At 45.0% G+C, this 15,926-nt stretch overlaps 1 protein-coding gene across 3 annotated transcripts in view; it reads right to left on the bottom strand.

Moving 5' to 3' along the window:
• The window catches only part of TRIM55 (tripartite motif containing 55), a 232,639-nt gene that overhangs the window by 204,145 nt on the left and 12,568 nt on the right, over positions 1 to 15,926 (bottom strand). For all 3 annotated transcript variants that reach the window (XM_068237449.1, XM_068237450.1, XM_068237452.1), the window contains exon 2: positions 5,240 to 5,421. In XM_068237449.1, coding sequence (XP_068093550.1) covers positions 5,240 to 5,421 — 182 coding nt within the window. The remainder of the gene's footprint in view (positions 1 to 5,239; positions 5,422 to 15,926) is intronic.

Genomic DNA, 15,926 nt, shown 5'->3' with positions numbered 1-15,926 from the left:
AGATGCGCGCGCAATCTCCTGCAAAACAGAGCCCCAGGACTTTACGCCAATCTGCGTTAGGCGGCCCTGGGGCTGCCGCCGCGGCCACGCCCATCTGCAGGACGCGGTCGGCAAGAGGTTAAATTATGCAAGCTTTCTGGGATCTAGTCCCCTTTCTCTCCAAATGTGTGCAGTACATTATGGTATCTTGCATGATGATAGTAGTAAAAAAAAACCTGTAACTATAAATATAGCTATGAAACACACTGTGTGAGTAAAGTGTGTCCCTATCAAGTTTCTTGTATAACCAGATTGTGGAACACAGAAAGCTGCTGACTTCAACCTCAGTTGAAGCATTGAAAGGACTGCCACTTGCTCTGCACTCTGTGCTCAACGTCTTTGGGTTCAGTAAAATAATTAGAAAAATGAGTGCATAGTCACAAAAGGCCGTTAAAATTGTCATTTGCAGGCAACAATTGTATCAGTTCTTCCACCAGTTATGTAGCATGCATTGTACAATTAGCGCAACCCCTGTTACTTAGGCAACGCTCGTGTTTGGAGAGTACCACATGCTACCCATGTTACCTAGGTAGTGTTTACCTTGCAAGTGTGCCATGCAGTACAGTATGTTATTTACCTAGGTAACAGGGGTTGCGTTAACTGCGCAAAGTGCACTATGTAAACGGTGTAAGTATCAGTGAAATTGCTGCCTTGTGTGATGCGTTTTTAAAAGGATGTCACAAATAGGCCCCTAAATAAACAATGGTACATGAGAGTAAGCTGAGTATCAAATGGAGGCAGAGGTATTTTGGTAGCATTGAACTGTTGTCCCTTTCTAACAAGTGCCAGCTTGAGAGCCCTAACTTTATCCTTGAACTTATGTTAACCCCTTCCCTCTCGTCTACCTAAAGCCTCGTGCACACACCTGGTTCAAGTCAGATGAGCAAGTGACACTATTGGAGGCGCCCTTCAAAATTATGTGTACCTTAGATGTATAGTAATAGTAAATGGTAAGAGAGGTAGTTTCTTACCTGTTAAGAAGACTCGTAGGTCGATATAAAAAATATATAACTATTTATTAATACATGCACAGACAACGCGTTTCGCAACCTTACAGTTGCTTCATCAGGTCAAATAAAGTGCTTTAGTGTCAATTTCCTCCGTATGGGCGCCATACGGAGGAAGTTGACACTAAAGCACTTTATTTGACCTGATGAAGCAACTGTAAGGTTGCGAAACGCGTTGTCTGTGCAAGTATTAATAAATAGTTATATATTTTTTATATCGACCTATGAGTCTTCTTAACAGGTAAGAAACTACCTCTCTTACCATTTACTATTACTATACATCTAAGGTACACATACTTTTGAAGGGCGCCTCCAATAGTGTCACTTGCTTGAATTTCTTGCTTTAATTTCACCCTACTTAGTAGGGTACTCGCCCCTACAATCATAGGGCCGGGGTTTTTTTTCTGGAGCTGCGACCGACAAGGCCGAGTGGAGATGGTACTTCTCCACACGCACAGTTTAGTGGTTGCCATCAAAAGCAACCCACGCTTGTGAGTATACTACTATTCATTTATCTGTAGACCAATTGGTTGTACGATAATACACGATAGGGGCTCCCGGCGTCCCTGTGTTTTTTTTTCTTTTTTGTCTCTTTTAGCTAAAGTCAGATGAGGCAGCCGATAATGACCGCTTCAGTTGCTAATCATGCGTGTGTGCAGCGACCCGACAAACAACCGCAATGCGCAAGCAATTTGCCGATTGGATCAACTCCCCCAGCGATGGACAAATCTATTGTTCATGCCACTCTTCTGCCCACCGCGTAACGTCACGCATGCGCCGCTCTGTCATCCCTCTGATTCCCCCTCCCCCCCCCCGCACATAGCATCACAGTGTGTCATCAGCTATACAGATGACATGCACCTGTGCACCCCGTCCCAGTGATGTCACCCAAGGAGATTGGGTCCCGATCCCCGACTGGCGACATTAATTGCATGTGTGCACGCACCTTAAGTCTGACCCTATGCTAAAACATTTAACATAACATATCTTTCAATCTATTGTTCTGCCTTACTTATTCTAATACCTACTTCTTCTAACCATGAGGGTTGCTAAACTGTCATGTTAGCAACCCTGACCAATTGAGATGGAGGTTGCTTCAAGACGGCAGCAAAACCCAATGCTTTGCTAAGTAGGTGGCCAAAAAGCAGCTACTAGACAGTCAAAATGTCCAATCTGCATACAATTAGTAAATAATTTGCATGCAAGCCAGAATTTTTGCAAAGAAATGAACAGCGCTACTTAAAAACAGATGAATGCTTACCTGCAAAAAAGTGCAGACCCCACTCATGGGATACAAACACACAATGAGCACACATACAACCTGTCCACCACTTGGAGGATGCTAGTTTCCACCAACAGCCCGCATGCAATTTGTTAGGCACTCGTCCCTCCCACTGTCGAAGAAGTCTCTCCTCCATGGGAGGGGACCTAACACTAACTAAATCCTACCTATGCATATGCATAGCCTGGGCGTGCTACCAGTAAAATTAAGAATTGCGCAGAAAAAGTGGGATCAGCGCATCACCAGGCCGCCTCCGAATGGCCTCAGCTCAGAGATGCGCTGAGCCCCCCCAGAGACTACAAACGCACCTTGAACCCAAACAGAGGCTCTGCATATACACCACAGAAAAACTAACAAGTGGGAGCAGCTGACCAGAATTAAATCAAACATAGCAAATAAATGAACTGCGCTACTTAAAAACAGATGAATGCTTACCTGCAAAAAAGTGCAGACCCCACTCATGGGATACAAACACACAATGAGCACACATACAACCTGTCCACCACTTGGAGGATGCTAGTTTCCACCAACAGCCCGCATGCAATTTGTTAGGGACTCGTCCCTCCCACTGTCGAAGAAGTCACTCCTCCATGGGAGGGGACCTAACACTAACTAAATCCTACCTATGCATATGCATAGCCTGGGCGCGCTACCAGTAAAATTAAGAATTGCGCAGAATTATTGCCCATGGAACTCATTACCCATGTCTTCCAGATATGTTTCACTGTAGTGGCACAGAAAATATCTATTTTAGCACACAACATAACAAGGAACTATTATTTAGTACCAGGGGCGGTTCTCTCATGAAGCAAGGTGAAACATTTGCATCAGGCGCAGAGATTTCAGGGGCAGCATTTTTGTACTGTGTGTACCTTCCTGAGGAGGAATGGAGTGGCTGAGAGTGAGCAGTTTGTTTGTCACAGACTCACAGCCAGCCGGTGTGCTATTGTGTTGAGCTGAAGCATGTCATGTAAGAACACTAAATGAATCAGAGTAAATTGTTGGTTGCCGTGCGTTCATTCCAAATCATGGGGGGGAGGGGGGGAGGGGGGTGCATCTTCACAAGTTTAGCAAAAAGTCTAGAACCAGCCCTGTCTAGTACTCAATGAAAGATGTATAAAATCCATCCTATTTTGCCAAAAACTAGACTATGCAATATTATTAAGTAATTTGTTGCTTAAAGAGACACTGAAGCGAAAAAAAAAATGATATTATGATTTGTATGTGTAGCACAGCTAAGAAATAAAACATTAAGATCAGATACATCAGTCTAATTGTTTCCAGTACAGGAAGAGTTGAGAAACTCCAGTTTCTCCATAGAGTTGTTATCTCTATGCAAACAAGCCATTAAGCTCTCCGACTAAAGCAGGCCATACACTGGCTCGATTCCCGGCCGTTTCGACAGCAGATTCGATCCTGGGATCGAATCTGCTGCCAATCGTTCGCGGTAAACGCAGCCGCCGATCCGATTTCCTCCCGAAATCGGATCGGTCCGTCGATCGCGCCGTGCGGGAAATTACCCTCGATCGCCCGCGGGTAAAGTGCGCATCGCTAGCGGCAGCCGATCCGATCAAGTATACATTACCTGAGGCTGGCTCCCGGGCGTCTACTCCGCATTGCACGGCTCTGTTCCGGCTCCATCCATCCCGGCGCTTCCTGTGTCACTGAAGTGACCAGGAAGTTCAAATAGAGGGCGCTCTATTTGAACTTCCTGGTCACGGAGTAACACAGGAAGCGCCGGGTTGGAGCCGGAACAGAGCCGTGCAATGCGGAGAAGATGCCCGGGAGCCAGCGTCAGGTAATGTATATGGGGGGGGGGGGCAGGAGCAGCTCAGCAGATGGTGAATCGGTTTCAGGCTGAAATCGATTCACAATCTGTTTGCAGTAAAGGCAGCCATACGATCCCTCTCTGATCAGATTCGATCAGATAGGGATCTGTCAGCTGGTCGATCTAATGGCACATCGACCAGTGTATGGCCACCTTTAGTTAGTTGTGGAGAGGGCTGTTATCTGACTTTTATTATCTCAACTGTTCCTGGACTATTTACTTTTCCTCTGCCAGAGGAGAGGTCATTACTTCACAGACTGCTCTGAAAGAATCATTTTGAATGCTGAGTGTTGTGTAATGTGCACCTATTATAGAATAATGCAATGTTAGAAAAAACACTATATACCTGAAAATAAAAGTATGAGAATATTTTCTTTGCTGCTAATCTTCTAGTAATTATTCATAGTACACAACCAATTCATTATATCATATTTTTTTTTTCGCTTCAGTGTCTCTTTAAAGAGAACCTGATGTGAACCTCGGGTGAAAAATCAATATTTACCGAATGAGAGGGAAACCTCTGAATCTTCCATATCGACATTCAATTCCAAGTCCTTGTCGGAATTCTTCTGGGGTGGGGGCTGTGCTTGGAAAAGGGGTACCGGAGGATGGCGTGTGGAGCCTCTATACGATCCAGAGGCTTCTCTCTTCTTAGGTAAGTATGTGTTTTTATATCCGAAGTTCCCCTTTTCACACATACAATTTTTTTGGCGTATGTATATATACGCCCTCAGTGATCTGGGCACAGGATGAGCCAAATTACGGCTTAAACATGCTGCTGCTCATATCCCCGGCTGCTTTAAATACTATTCCCCCTCCGAGCCATAGTAACTTGTAGGGAGAAGTAATTTGTGGTCCCAGGATTGTCAGAACCCCTAATTACCCTTGCGGGGGCGCGTAGAATAGAACTAGTGCTATAGTGATGCCCAGTTTTGGAGCTCAGCTCCTGGCACCGAGCCCAAAAACAACCTGCTTCGATTTTTTTGTTGTCCTACAAGAACATAAATATAAAACTACTTGAAAAAAGAAAACATGCTTCCATTTTAAAGTATTGCAGAAAAATTCAATCTCAGCTGCAGTTACCTTGAAGATTTAGTTGATTCCTGCTTGTAGATATCAATGATGTTTTCAACTAGCAGGTTTCTTTGCAACCCATAAACTCCATGTCGGTCCAGGACCACCTCATGTCTGCAGGACGGGCAGCGAAATCGTCCTCCAGTGGCCACAGTGTTCCCGCCTCTGGTTGGCAAATATGGATTGGATGCCTGTTTAAATGAGCATAAAAGGTGTTTGTATATGTTGCATCTTGCACAAAATCAGTATTACATTTTCATAAGTATCAAGTATTGCTATATGCTGCAAAGGGAGAAGCTTAGCAAAACAATGTAGATTAGCTTCCAACATATACAGCAACTTTGGTAGAAATAAGGTCTTGGCTTTAAGTGTACCTGTAACTGAAAAAAGTGTAAAAATCTAAAAACGTAGGTTATCACATTCCCTTATTTTATAGCCTTTTATAATGGAACCGAGTCCTTAAAGCTTAAAGGAGTACTTAAAAAAACAACCCATACATCAAATCGGTGTCGCTTCCTGAGTTTTCAACTTTTATTGAAATAGACAACATAGTCAACATTTTAAGACCCTTCCACAGGGCATTAAAGTCTGAAGCAAATATCTACTATGCCTCCAAGACAGAGTGCAGATCAGCGATCACAGCAAGCGATGTGTAGAATCCTGTGGCTGAAGCTTGACATGCCAGTTTGACGCAAATTGTTAGCAACCAGGAAATCTCACAGACTCCAGAGGTGCAGTTGTATTCAAAACCTACGTGAATACAACCTGAGACTTTAAAGGGGAGCTGTCAGCCATCCTGTCTCAGAAAAAACAACAACACATATATAAGTAAATACTTGCTCTACTTACATAACATATGTATTGCACTGTCCACGTTTTGACTAGTGATTTTTCTACAGTAAAAAAGACAGAAAATCCTTCTTAGCATTTCCCATTTTAATTGTGGCTATTTTGAAGTCAATCCTGATGTCATTTCCTCCCTTACTCTCCTCTGCCTGATTTGCCCGCCCTTCACTATTGAAAGTGCATTGTCTCAGCATGAGAAATATTGGCCAATCAGAGAGGAACAGAAGTGTGGGAGGGGAAAACAGGAGGGAAAGAGGCTTCAGCCAATGAGGCTGCATTAGTTAAGTCTGAGGGGAAGTAGAGAAGTAAAAAGGGACAACCCAGCATGCCCTGCAACTTCCTTTTTGTGTACCAAATTTTGTGTGTACCAAATAAGAGTCAGGTAAACTGGGGAATGATCATTTGTCAACAAGAAAAGTAATAGTGATTTTAACTTTTGGATTGCCCGATTAGCATCCTTATTACTTTTTTACCAGATAAAAATAAATAATTAATTTTTTATTTTATGCCCGACAGTTACACTTAAAAAGGGAGACATGTAACATGTATACAAGAGGAAAGGGCCCCTATTCAATTCACTTTATTTCCAAAGTTTTCTGCTAGGAGATCATTTTTCATCTTCTATTTAAAACTACTTTCAGCATTCTGCAAATTAAAAAAGTACTAAAAAGTAAAAAAAAAAGTATATGAAAATGTATTGTCAAAATTATTTTGATCTCTTTCTTGCTTGCTGGTTGTTTAAAAGAGCATTTTATGGACAAGGTTTGAAAGTATCACTTAGGAGAAATCTCGGGAGAAAAAGTGAATTGCATATGGGCCAAATTGTTCTTTTATTAGGAAATACCACTGGCTGGTTTAATTTATTTGTCTTTCTGCATTTGTTGATACAAAATGGTAGTAACACTGTGCAATACAGAAGACATCCTCATTGAGAAGGTAAAGCACTTAAAATAGGATTTTTCCCTGGTGTCCAGCTGAATGAAATACAATGAAAGGGAGCTGCATCTGAACTTCTATTGTTCCATTCCTGGCCCTTTAAATCTAATGTCTAAAAGTGATAGGAATGGATAGTGAATGTTTAACCCACAACAACCAATAAGATGCTTGTTTCATTCCAAAACTCATTACACCAATAACAGAGAATAAACTACCAAGGGAAAGCTATAAGAGGGGGATTGGAGAGACCACTAGACCACAGGGACAGCTATCAGGGGGAGAGGCCACGAGGCTACAGGGAAAGCTATATATGGGCGGGGGACCACTAGTCTATCAGGGAAAACTATAACGAGAGACAGGTGGTTACTAGGTTACCAAGGAAAGCTATTAAGGATGAGTGGGGCCATAAGACTACAAGGGAGAGGTATTTGGGTGATAGGAGGGACCTGTGCCTGCGTAGTAGAGCGGACACGACAGAGATCGGCTATTTTTGACGATTTCTGAGTGGAGAGTCGCAACAGCGCCCACGCTTGAGCCAGAAAAGGTAAATATTGCACAGCCTGACAAATTGTCGCCGTGGGACACAGGAGGATGGGAAAAGCCACGATAGGATCCAGAGGCTTCCCCCTACTGAGGTAAGTACCCCCCCCGGGGAACTTTTTTTTGTTACAGAGTCCCTTTAACATGTTTTTATTGCCACTGCAGTACTAGGAGAAAAAAGTACATAATGCCAAAAAACTACCTTTGTCACATGTAGGAGTCATAAACAGCGATAAAGTTATTACTGGTTAAATAGGGACATAGCTAAAACATCAAACTGTTGTCATCAGTAAGGAGAAAAGTGGTTAGACAAATTAAACAAAAATAAGTGCACAAAACAAATACAAAAAAAGAAAGATAATTTATCCTAGTATTGTGGTGATAATAATCTGATGATATTTATTTATTGTATTTATAAAGTGCCAACATATTACCCAGCGCTGATATTAATAATGATCACATAATCAATAACATTTCTATTTTTGGCATTCATTTGGCTACTACTGCAGAGTTCTGTATTTCCACTTGTTATAAATGTATCATTAGAAACTGAATTTTAATTGTATTAATGATCTATTATTTTTATTTTAGTAATGCAGAGATATATATATATATATGCACAAAATAATATTGGCATCTTAGCTGTTCCTGTTCAGTAAGATACTACTATTACCAAGCTGCTACTACTAAGCTATTCAGTGAGGAATGCTTGGGCAAGATTCCCTAATACTGTAGGGTGGCTTGCTGAGTGTGCCCCCAGTGGCTGCAGCTCTTAAACACCTTAAGTCTGACAGTAGAAAAGTGCTATACAGATATTAGAATTATTATTATTATTACGGTATATAGTGATGTCACTAACTGTCCCTCAGGGGAGCTCAGAATCAAATCCCTAATTAAGCAGGGGAGTTGGGAGAGCACTGATTAACTGCACTGCCAGCTTCAGAACCTGCCTAAAAGGCAACGGTAGGTATGAAAGTTATATAACATTCTGGCTCAGAAATGACAGAGAAAATGACAGCATGACATCAGTACTTATGTGCTTAAGGAACTATGTTGTGCTTGTGGTGAAGTATACAAAATGCAATTGATATCTAGAGCTACAAGCTATGAGTGACATAGCTAACCTAAGTTCAGCTTTGATTAAACAATATAGGGGGAGAAATTCCGCTTTGATTGCCACTGTGTGCTGATGCACACTGCAGCAGGATGCAATATAAATTCCAGAGTGTTTGTGTTTCTATGAGAAGGACACTGCAAAGTACAGCAGTATTTCCACTCATCCTTCCCAACCCTGATTGGCTCTTAAATTGTTACAGGGAATTTAAAACATAATGGAACCTTCTCTACTGAAGAAATGATAATCACTTTTATAAATACAATATTTATTATTATGTTTGTTGTATACAGTATGTCACACTATCATCTTCCGCAACATTCTTCAGACTATAGAGTCATTCATCAACTGTCCCTTATGCCCGGTACACGCAATGAGATTTTCGATTATCGATTATTTCCAACATGTCCGATCGATTTACCGTTCATTTCTATGGAAAATTGAATGGAAAATCGATCGGAAATCAGATCAGACATGTTGGAAATAATGGATCTGGCAGTGAATCTGTCAGAAAATCTCATTGTGTGTACCAGGCATCAGAGGAACTCACAAGCTAATCCCTGTGCCCCTTATGCTAGACTGACATCAGTTTTGTCGGGAACTGTTCATTTATTATTTGGGACATGGGAGGAAACTCATACAAACACAGGGGCATGTACAAACTCATATTTAGTCACTGGGAATCAATCTAAACTCGTGATCTTCTATTTCATCCATTAAATGGAGAATGCCTAGGTTTTAACTAGGCCTGACATTGGACCGTTTTCCACATAGTCGTTTTGACGGATCCTATGTCATCCATAGTATGCGTTCACAAGTACATGTTTTGGAAGCAGAACACGCTTTCAAGAAGAAGAAAAATGATCATATGACCATCAGTGGTTGCTGGAGATATCTCATGGACAGCTGCCTCGGTAGGTGAGGCTTGCACTTGTTACTAGCACTTTTTTTTGTAGTTTTACGCTTCTAGGTTTGATTCCCATACCATCTGTATGGAATTAATATATGCTTACAATATTTATTTAGTCCTTTTTCTCTGGGCATTTCCATTCCATTTTCTCCCATCTATCAACGTTGCATGAGGTAGACCTCCGTGAGTGGTAGGAAGTGAAATACTGTACCTATTAATTGGGCACTGACTGTTCAATTTAGTTTACTTCAGCACCAAAGCTGCCAGTGTTGAGCAGTCTACAGGCAATGGCAGCCACTTAAAGCTTGCTCTTTCATAGTGCCAGCAATTAATTCATGCTTTCCCTCTGATGACTAAGCCCATCCTTCCCTTTCTGGAACCGAACCTTAACCACCCCTAATCATCCACTGTGTACTAATCCCCAACATCCACCCCTTGATACTAAAGTTAGCTACAGTACATGGAGGTTGATAATGGTCTGACCCAGCAATTAGACTCTGATCAGAAATATATTGGATAGAAGTGATTGATGTGCCACCTTGTCCCACCGCCTGTTGTTAGATTTTTAGCATAAATCTGTCTGTGAATGTAATGAACCACTAGCGTTCAGGGCAGCACAGTGGCCTAGTAGTTAGCGCTCTCGCCTTGCATCGATGGGTCCCTGGTTCAAATCCCAGCGAGGTCATCATCTGCAAGGAGTTTGTATGTTCTCCCCGTGTCTGTGTGGGTTTTCTCCGGGCACTCCGGTTTCCTCCCACATTCCAAAAACATACAGATAAGTAAATTGGCTTCCCTCTAAAATTGGCTCTAGACCACAATACATACACTACACGATACATACATAGACATATGACTAAGGTAGGGATTAGATTGTGAGCCCCTCTGAGGGACAGTTAGTGAAAAGACAATATATATACTATGTACAGCGCTGAGTAATATGTCGGCGCTATATAAATACTAAATAATAATAATAGTGTACTTCTCCATATAGTACAATGCTATGCAGCCATTGATTCCCCTTTGCCTGCTTCCCCTTCTCTTTCCTGCTTGATGGGAATTTACTGCTGCATCCAATCACTTTTTTTAACAAATCCTCTCACAAAAAAAATGTTTAAAAGCAATGTAAGTTTATCAGTCAGATATGCTGTTGCCAATAAACCCCCACAGATCCAATCCAAACGACCAAATCAGCAGGAAGAACCAACCCATGTATGGACACCTTAAAGGATACCCGAAGTGACATGTGACATGATGAGATAGACATGGGTTTGTACAGTGCCAAACACACAAATAAATATGCTGTGTTCCTTAAATAGTCAACCACGTCCTGACAATCTTGGGAGTTGATGGGACTTGCCTTCTTCTGAGCACTGTACTTTGGTCCAGGGCTGCACAAAATCACATCAGCACGACCTCGCACAGACCTGCCGGGTGGCCTTCCTCTGGGTCTGCCTCTACCTCTGCCTCTACCTGTTTTGTCCGTTTTGTCCATATCGGGGGGGGGGGGGGGGGATGAAGTGAAAGGTATGCACTGAGTTGACTAATACAATGTGCAGTCACACAGGTGCAGTTAACAGGTATGCACAGAGTGGTATATCACACTGCGTAGGTAGGTGGGTGCACTGAACACAACAGGAAGGTATATGCAGTGATGGGTATTACAAATGTGCACCTGTCACACACATGTACCATGAACAGGTACAGTGACTGGTGGTATTAAATATCACACTGCGTGCGCTCACGTGGGTACTGTAGGTGGGTGCACTGAACAACAGGTAGGTATATGCAGTGATGGGTATTACAAATGTGCACCTATCACACACACGTACCGTGAACAGGTACAGTGACTGGAGGTATTAAATATCACATTGCGTTCGCTCACGTTGTTAGGTGGGTGCACTGAACACAACAGGTATATGCAGTGATGGGTATTACAAATGTGCACCTGTCTCACACACACGTACCGTGAACAGGTACAGTGACTGGTGGTATTAAATATCACACTGTGTGCGCTCACGTAGGTAGGTGGGTGCACTGAACACAGCAGGTAGGTATATACAGTGATTGGTATTACAAATGTGCATCTGTCACACACACACACAGGTACTGCCGTGAACAGGTGCAATGACTGGTGGTATTAACAATGCGTGCGCTCACATACTGTAGGTAGGTAGGTAGGTAGGTGCACTGTACAGTGAACAGGTGCAGTGATTGTGATGGGATTACAAATCTGCAGCTGCCTGTCACACACATAGGTAGTCACTGAATGTGCTGGGCCTGGCAGTGGCACAGTAGTAATTACATCAAAGGCCAGCTGCGACTGACTGACAGGGCTGTATATAATGCAAGTGGGCCACACAAAAAAAAAATAGATCACAAGAACAAGATTAGCTCTCAAAAGAGCTGTTGAGGGGTGCTTTTTTAGCAATAAGAATCAGCAAAGAGCAAGCTAACAAGCCTACAAGAGCCTAACTAAGCTTTCCCTATGAGATTCTGCAGCAGCTCTCCCTTTAATTACTGCAGGCAGGCACACGAGTGAGTCCAATGCCTGACGCTGCCTGCCTTTTATGAGGGGGGGAGTGGCTCCAGGAGGGAGTGTAGCCTGATTGGCTACAATGTGCCTGCTGACTGTGATGTAGAGGGTCAAAGTTGACCCTAATGATGCACTATGGGGGCGAATCGAACTTCTAGAAAAGTTTGCGGTTCTCCGCGAACGTGAACCACGGAAGTTCGCCGGGAACCGTTCGCTGGCGAACCGTTCGGGCCATCTCTACAGCCTGGTGGACTACCTCAAAAGGATCCTAAAACAAGTGTGGACAGTATAATCTTCACACTCATAACAGGTGTAACCACAAAAACACCTGATCTGAAGAATGGACCACTTTATCATAGGGAGTGAAGTAGTAGTTGCCTAGTTGGAGCCCCCTTACAGCTCTGCCCCTCCCATCTGCAGTGGCAGTGGCTGTTCCTTTGTAATTACATCCCTGCCTGGGACATAAGCTCAGTCTCTTCATCTAGTGCCTAACCCTAAAACCCAGGTATCTAAACCTAACCCCCATGCTCTCTGTGCAGCCCTATTCTCTCAGTGTTTAAAAAGGAACTCCAGTGAAAATAATGTAATACAAAAGTGCTTTTTTACAATAATTATGTATAAATGATTTAGTTATAGTTGCTCATTGTAAAAGCTTTCCTATCCTGATTTACATTCTGGCATTTATCACATGGCGACATCTTTACTGCTGGCAGGTGATGTCACTGGAAGGAGATGCTGCTTTCATTTTTGGCAGTTGGAAACAGCTGTTATTTCCAACAATGCAACAAGGTTCCCACAGTGTGATGTCAGTACCTCAGGGCTGTGAGGCGCTGACATCAGGGGCATTGCTAGTCCTATTTTGGGGGGCCCGTGCCCCCAACATGTCCTCCTGCCCCCAATCTATTTCTAGGGGTGCCCCGCTGTTCCCCCCTGGCCGCCCACTGCCAGAAAGCCAGCAGCGTCAGACCTCGATCAGCGGGCGACCACCAGTGCGGGCGCTAGGACCTAGGCTAGCAGACACTGCACTGATATACGGAAGTGACATCACTTCCGCATATACAGCATGGTGCACCCAGCGCCCGCTCTAGCTGGTCGGGTCGCCCGCTGATTGAGGTCTGATGCTGCTGCTGGCTTTCAGGTGAGGGGGCGCCTGTCACTCACTACCTAACTGGGGGTCCCTGTCACTACCTAACCTGGGGGGCACCTGTCACTCACTACCTAACTGGGGGTCCCTGTCACTACCTAACCTGGGGGGCGCGTGTCACCCACTACCTAACCTGGGGGTCCCTGTCACTAACTAACTTACCTGGGGGTCCCTGTCACTCACTACCTAACCTGGGGGGCGCCTGTCACTCACTACCTAACCTGGGGGGCACCTGTCACTCACTACCTAACCTGGGGGCGCCTGTCACTCTCTACCTAACCTGGGGGTCCCTGTCACTCACTCCCTAACCTGGGGGTCCCTGTCACTACCTAACCTGGGAGGACGTCTGTCACTCACTACCTAACATGGGGTCCCTGTCACTCACTACCTAACCTGGGGGGCGCTGTCACTCACTACCTAACTGGGGGTCCCTGTCACTCACTACCTAACCTGGGGTCCGTGTCACTCACTACCTAACCTGGGGGTCCCTGTCACTTACTATCTAATATGGGGTCCCTGTCACTCACTACCTAACCTGGGGGGCACCTGTCACTCACTACCTAACTTGGGGGACCCTGTCACTCACTACCCAACATGGGGGGGCCTGTCACTCACTACCTAACTTGGGGGTCCCTGTCACTCACTACCTAACCTTTGGGGCACCTGTCACTCACTACCTAACCTGGGGGTCCCTGTCACTCACTACCTAACCTGGGGTCCCTGTCACTCACTACCTAAACTGGGGGGTGCCTGTCACTAACTAAACTGGGGGGCTTCTGTCTCTACCTAAACTGGGGGCTCCTGTCACTACATACACTGGGGGGTCCCTGTCACTACCTGAACTGGGGGGCTCCTGTCACTAAATGAGCTGGGGGGCTCCTCTCACTACCTGAACTGGGGGGCTCCTGTCAGTACCTATACTGGGGGACTCCTGGTGCTACCTTAACAAGGGGGCACCTGCCACTACCTAAACTATCCAGGCCAGCCAGCCCAGCATCACCACCAGCCAACCAGCCCAGAATCACTGTCAAAAAGGCCACAGCATCACCACCAGTCAGGCCAGCATTTACTTCAACCAGCCAAGCACAGCCCAGCATTACCACCAGCCAGGTCACAGAATCACTGCCAGCCAACCCAGCCACAGCATCGGCCACAGCATCACCACAAGCCAACCCGGCCACAGCATCACTGCCAAGCCTTTCAGCACACACATCATCCCCAAATCCAGCCAAAAACAGTATTGCCAGGCACAGCAGCAGTGATGCTCATCCGAGCTAGGATATCCGAGATACTCGGATATCCTAGCTCTTTTTTCACTATTCGAGCTCGAATACCGAGCTCGAATAGTATTAGCTATCCCAGCGCACTCGGATAGCAATCAGCTATCCGGAGATATCCTAGCTATCCGAGCTTGGATAGCGTCATCAGCTCGGATAGCGTCACGTCAGACGTCACCTCGAGTCATCACAAGCGAATCAGAGGGCTCCCAGCCCTCTGACTGCAGCCAATCACAGAGGGGGAGCCTGGCCAACCCCCCATCTATAAATAGCGGGTGCCATGTTGCCTCACTCGTCCTGCTTGCGACTTACTGACTGACTGTACTGAGAGACTGCTCCAGTGCTTTTTGTCTGTGCAAGTAGTGCATTCATTGCTCAAACCACCAAGCGTTTTTACACTCCAACACTTGATATTCACCTGTATTGCTTTGTATTGTAGATAGATTGTGTTTTAGGCAGTTTAGTTTGTGTGATTAGGGACTAGGGAGGGAGACTGTCACTGGTGCTGCTGCAGCTGCAGCAGCTAGGCCCTGTGCCTAGGCAAGGCAGCCTGCCCTGCTCTGTGCTCTAGTCTCTAGTTACCTGTGCTCTCACCTGTCCTACTCTACTGTACTACTTCTGTGTTAGATAGATTATTGTACTATTTTGTAGTTAGCAAGGCCCAGCTTTACTGCTATACCTGTCCTGTATCTGCTCTCTGTAATCTAGTCACACCTGTTCTATTGTTTAGCTAGATTCTTCTATTGTTTAGTTAGTACTGTAGTGTACTCTAGTCTGTGTATAGGTCACTGCGTTACCTAGGGTCTTTGTGTGCGCAGTGCACGCCTGCGCTCTCCGCACCCTCTCGTTAGTACTACACTCGTCCTATTGTTTATAATATTACTTGTATTGTGTATTCGCTGAATTGTACTGTACTGTAGTCTGTGTATAGGGACACCGTCAGTCAGCGTCAGCTAGGATCTTTGTGTGCGCACTGCGCACTCTCTCGTTATCGCTACACCGATCTCTGCTGTAGAGTACACCTGTCCGTCACCTCACACACCCACCACCACCAGTCCCACCCCATTAAAGTACCCCTCTTGTCCCACCCGCCTATACATACATAACTTTTTTTTTTCATTTGTATAATCTTAAAAATATACGATGTCTGGCACTGGCAGCCGCGGTTTGGGCAGGGGCAGCAAGGGCAGCAAGGGCATCGGCAAGAGAGGAGGTCGTGACAGCCGCGCCACCACCCCCATGCGCATTTCTGCGCCTGCACCAGTGGCTATTCCGCCATTAGCCACTGGCCGTGGACGCCTTGGCCGCCCAACAGCTGGGAGTCACGCTGCAGAGACACAGCAGCAGCGTGTGGCGCAGATGTTCCTCCCACCGCCAGGTCGTAGCCGTCCTATTG

The sequence above is a fragment of the Hyperolius riggenbachi genome, chromosome 5, assembly GCF_040937935.1.
Source record: "Hyperolius riggenbachi isolate aHypRig1 chromosome 5, aHypRig1.pri, whole genome shotgun sequence".
In the NCBI taxonomy this organism is placed as follows: Eukaryota; Metazoa; Chordata; class Amphibia; order Anura; family Hyperoliidae; genus Hyperolius; species Hyperolius riggenbachi.
Note: the sequence above shows the minus strand (reverse complement) of the source record. Positions and strands in the feature narration are given on the sequence as shown.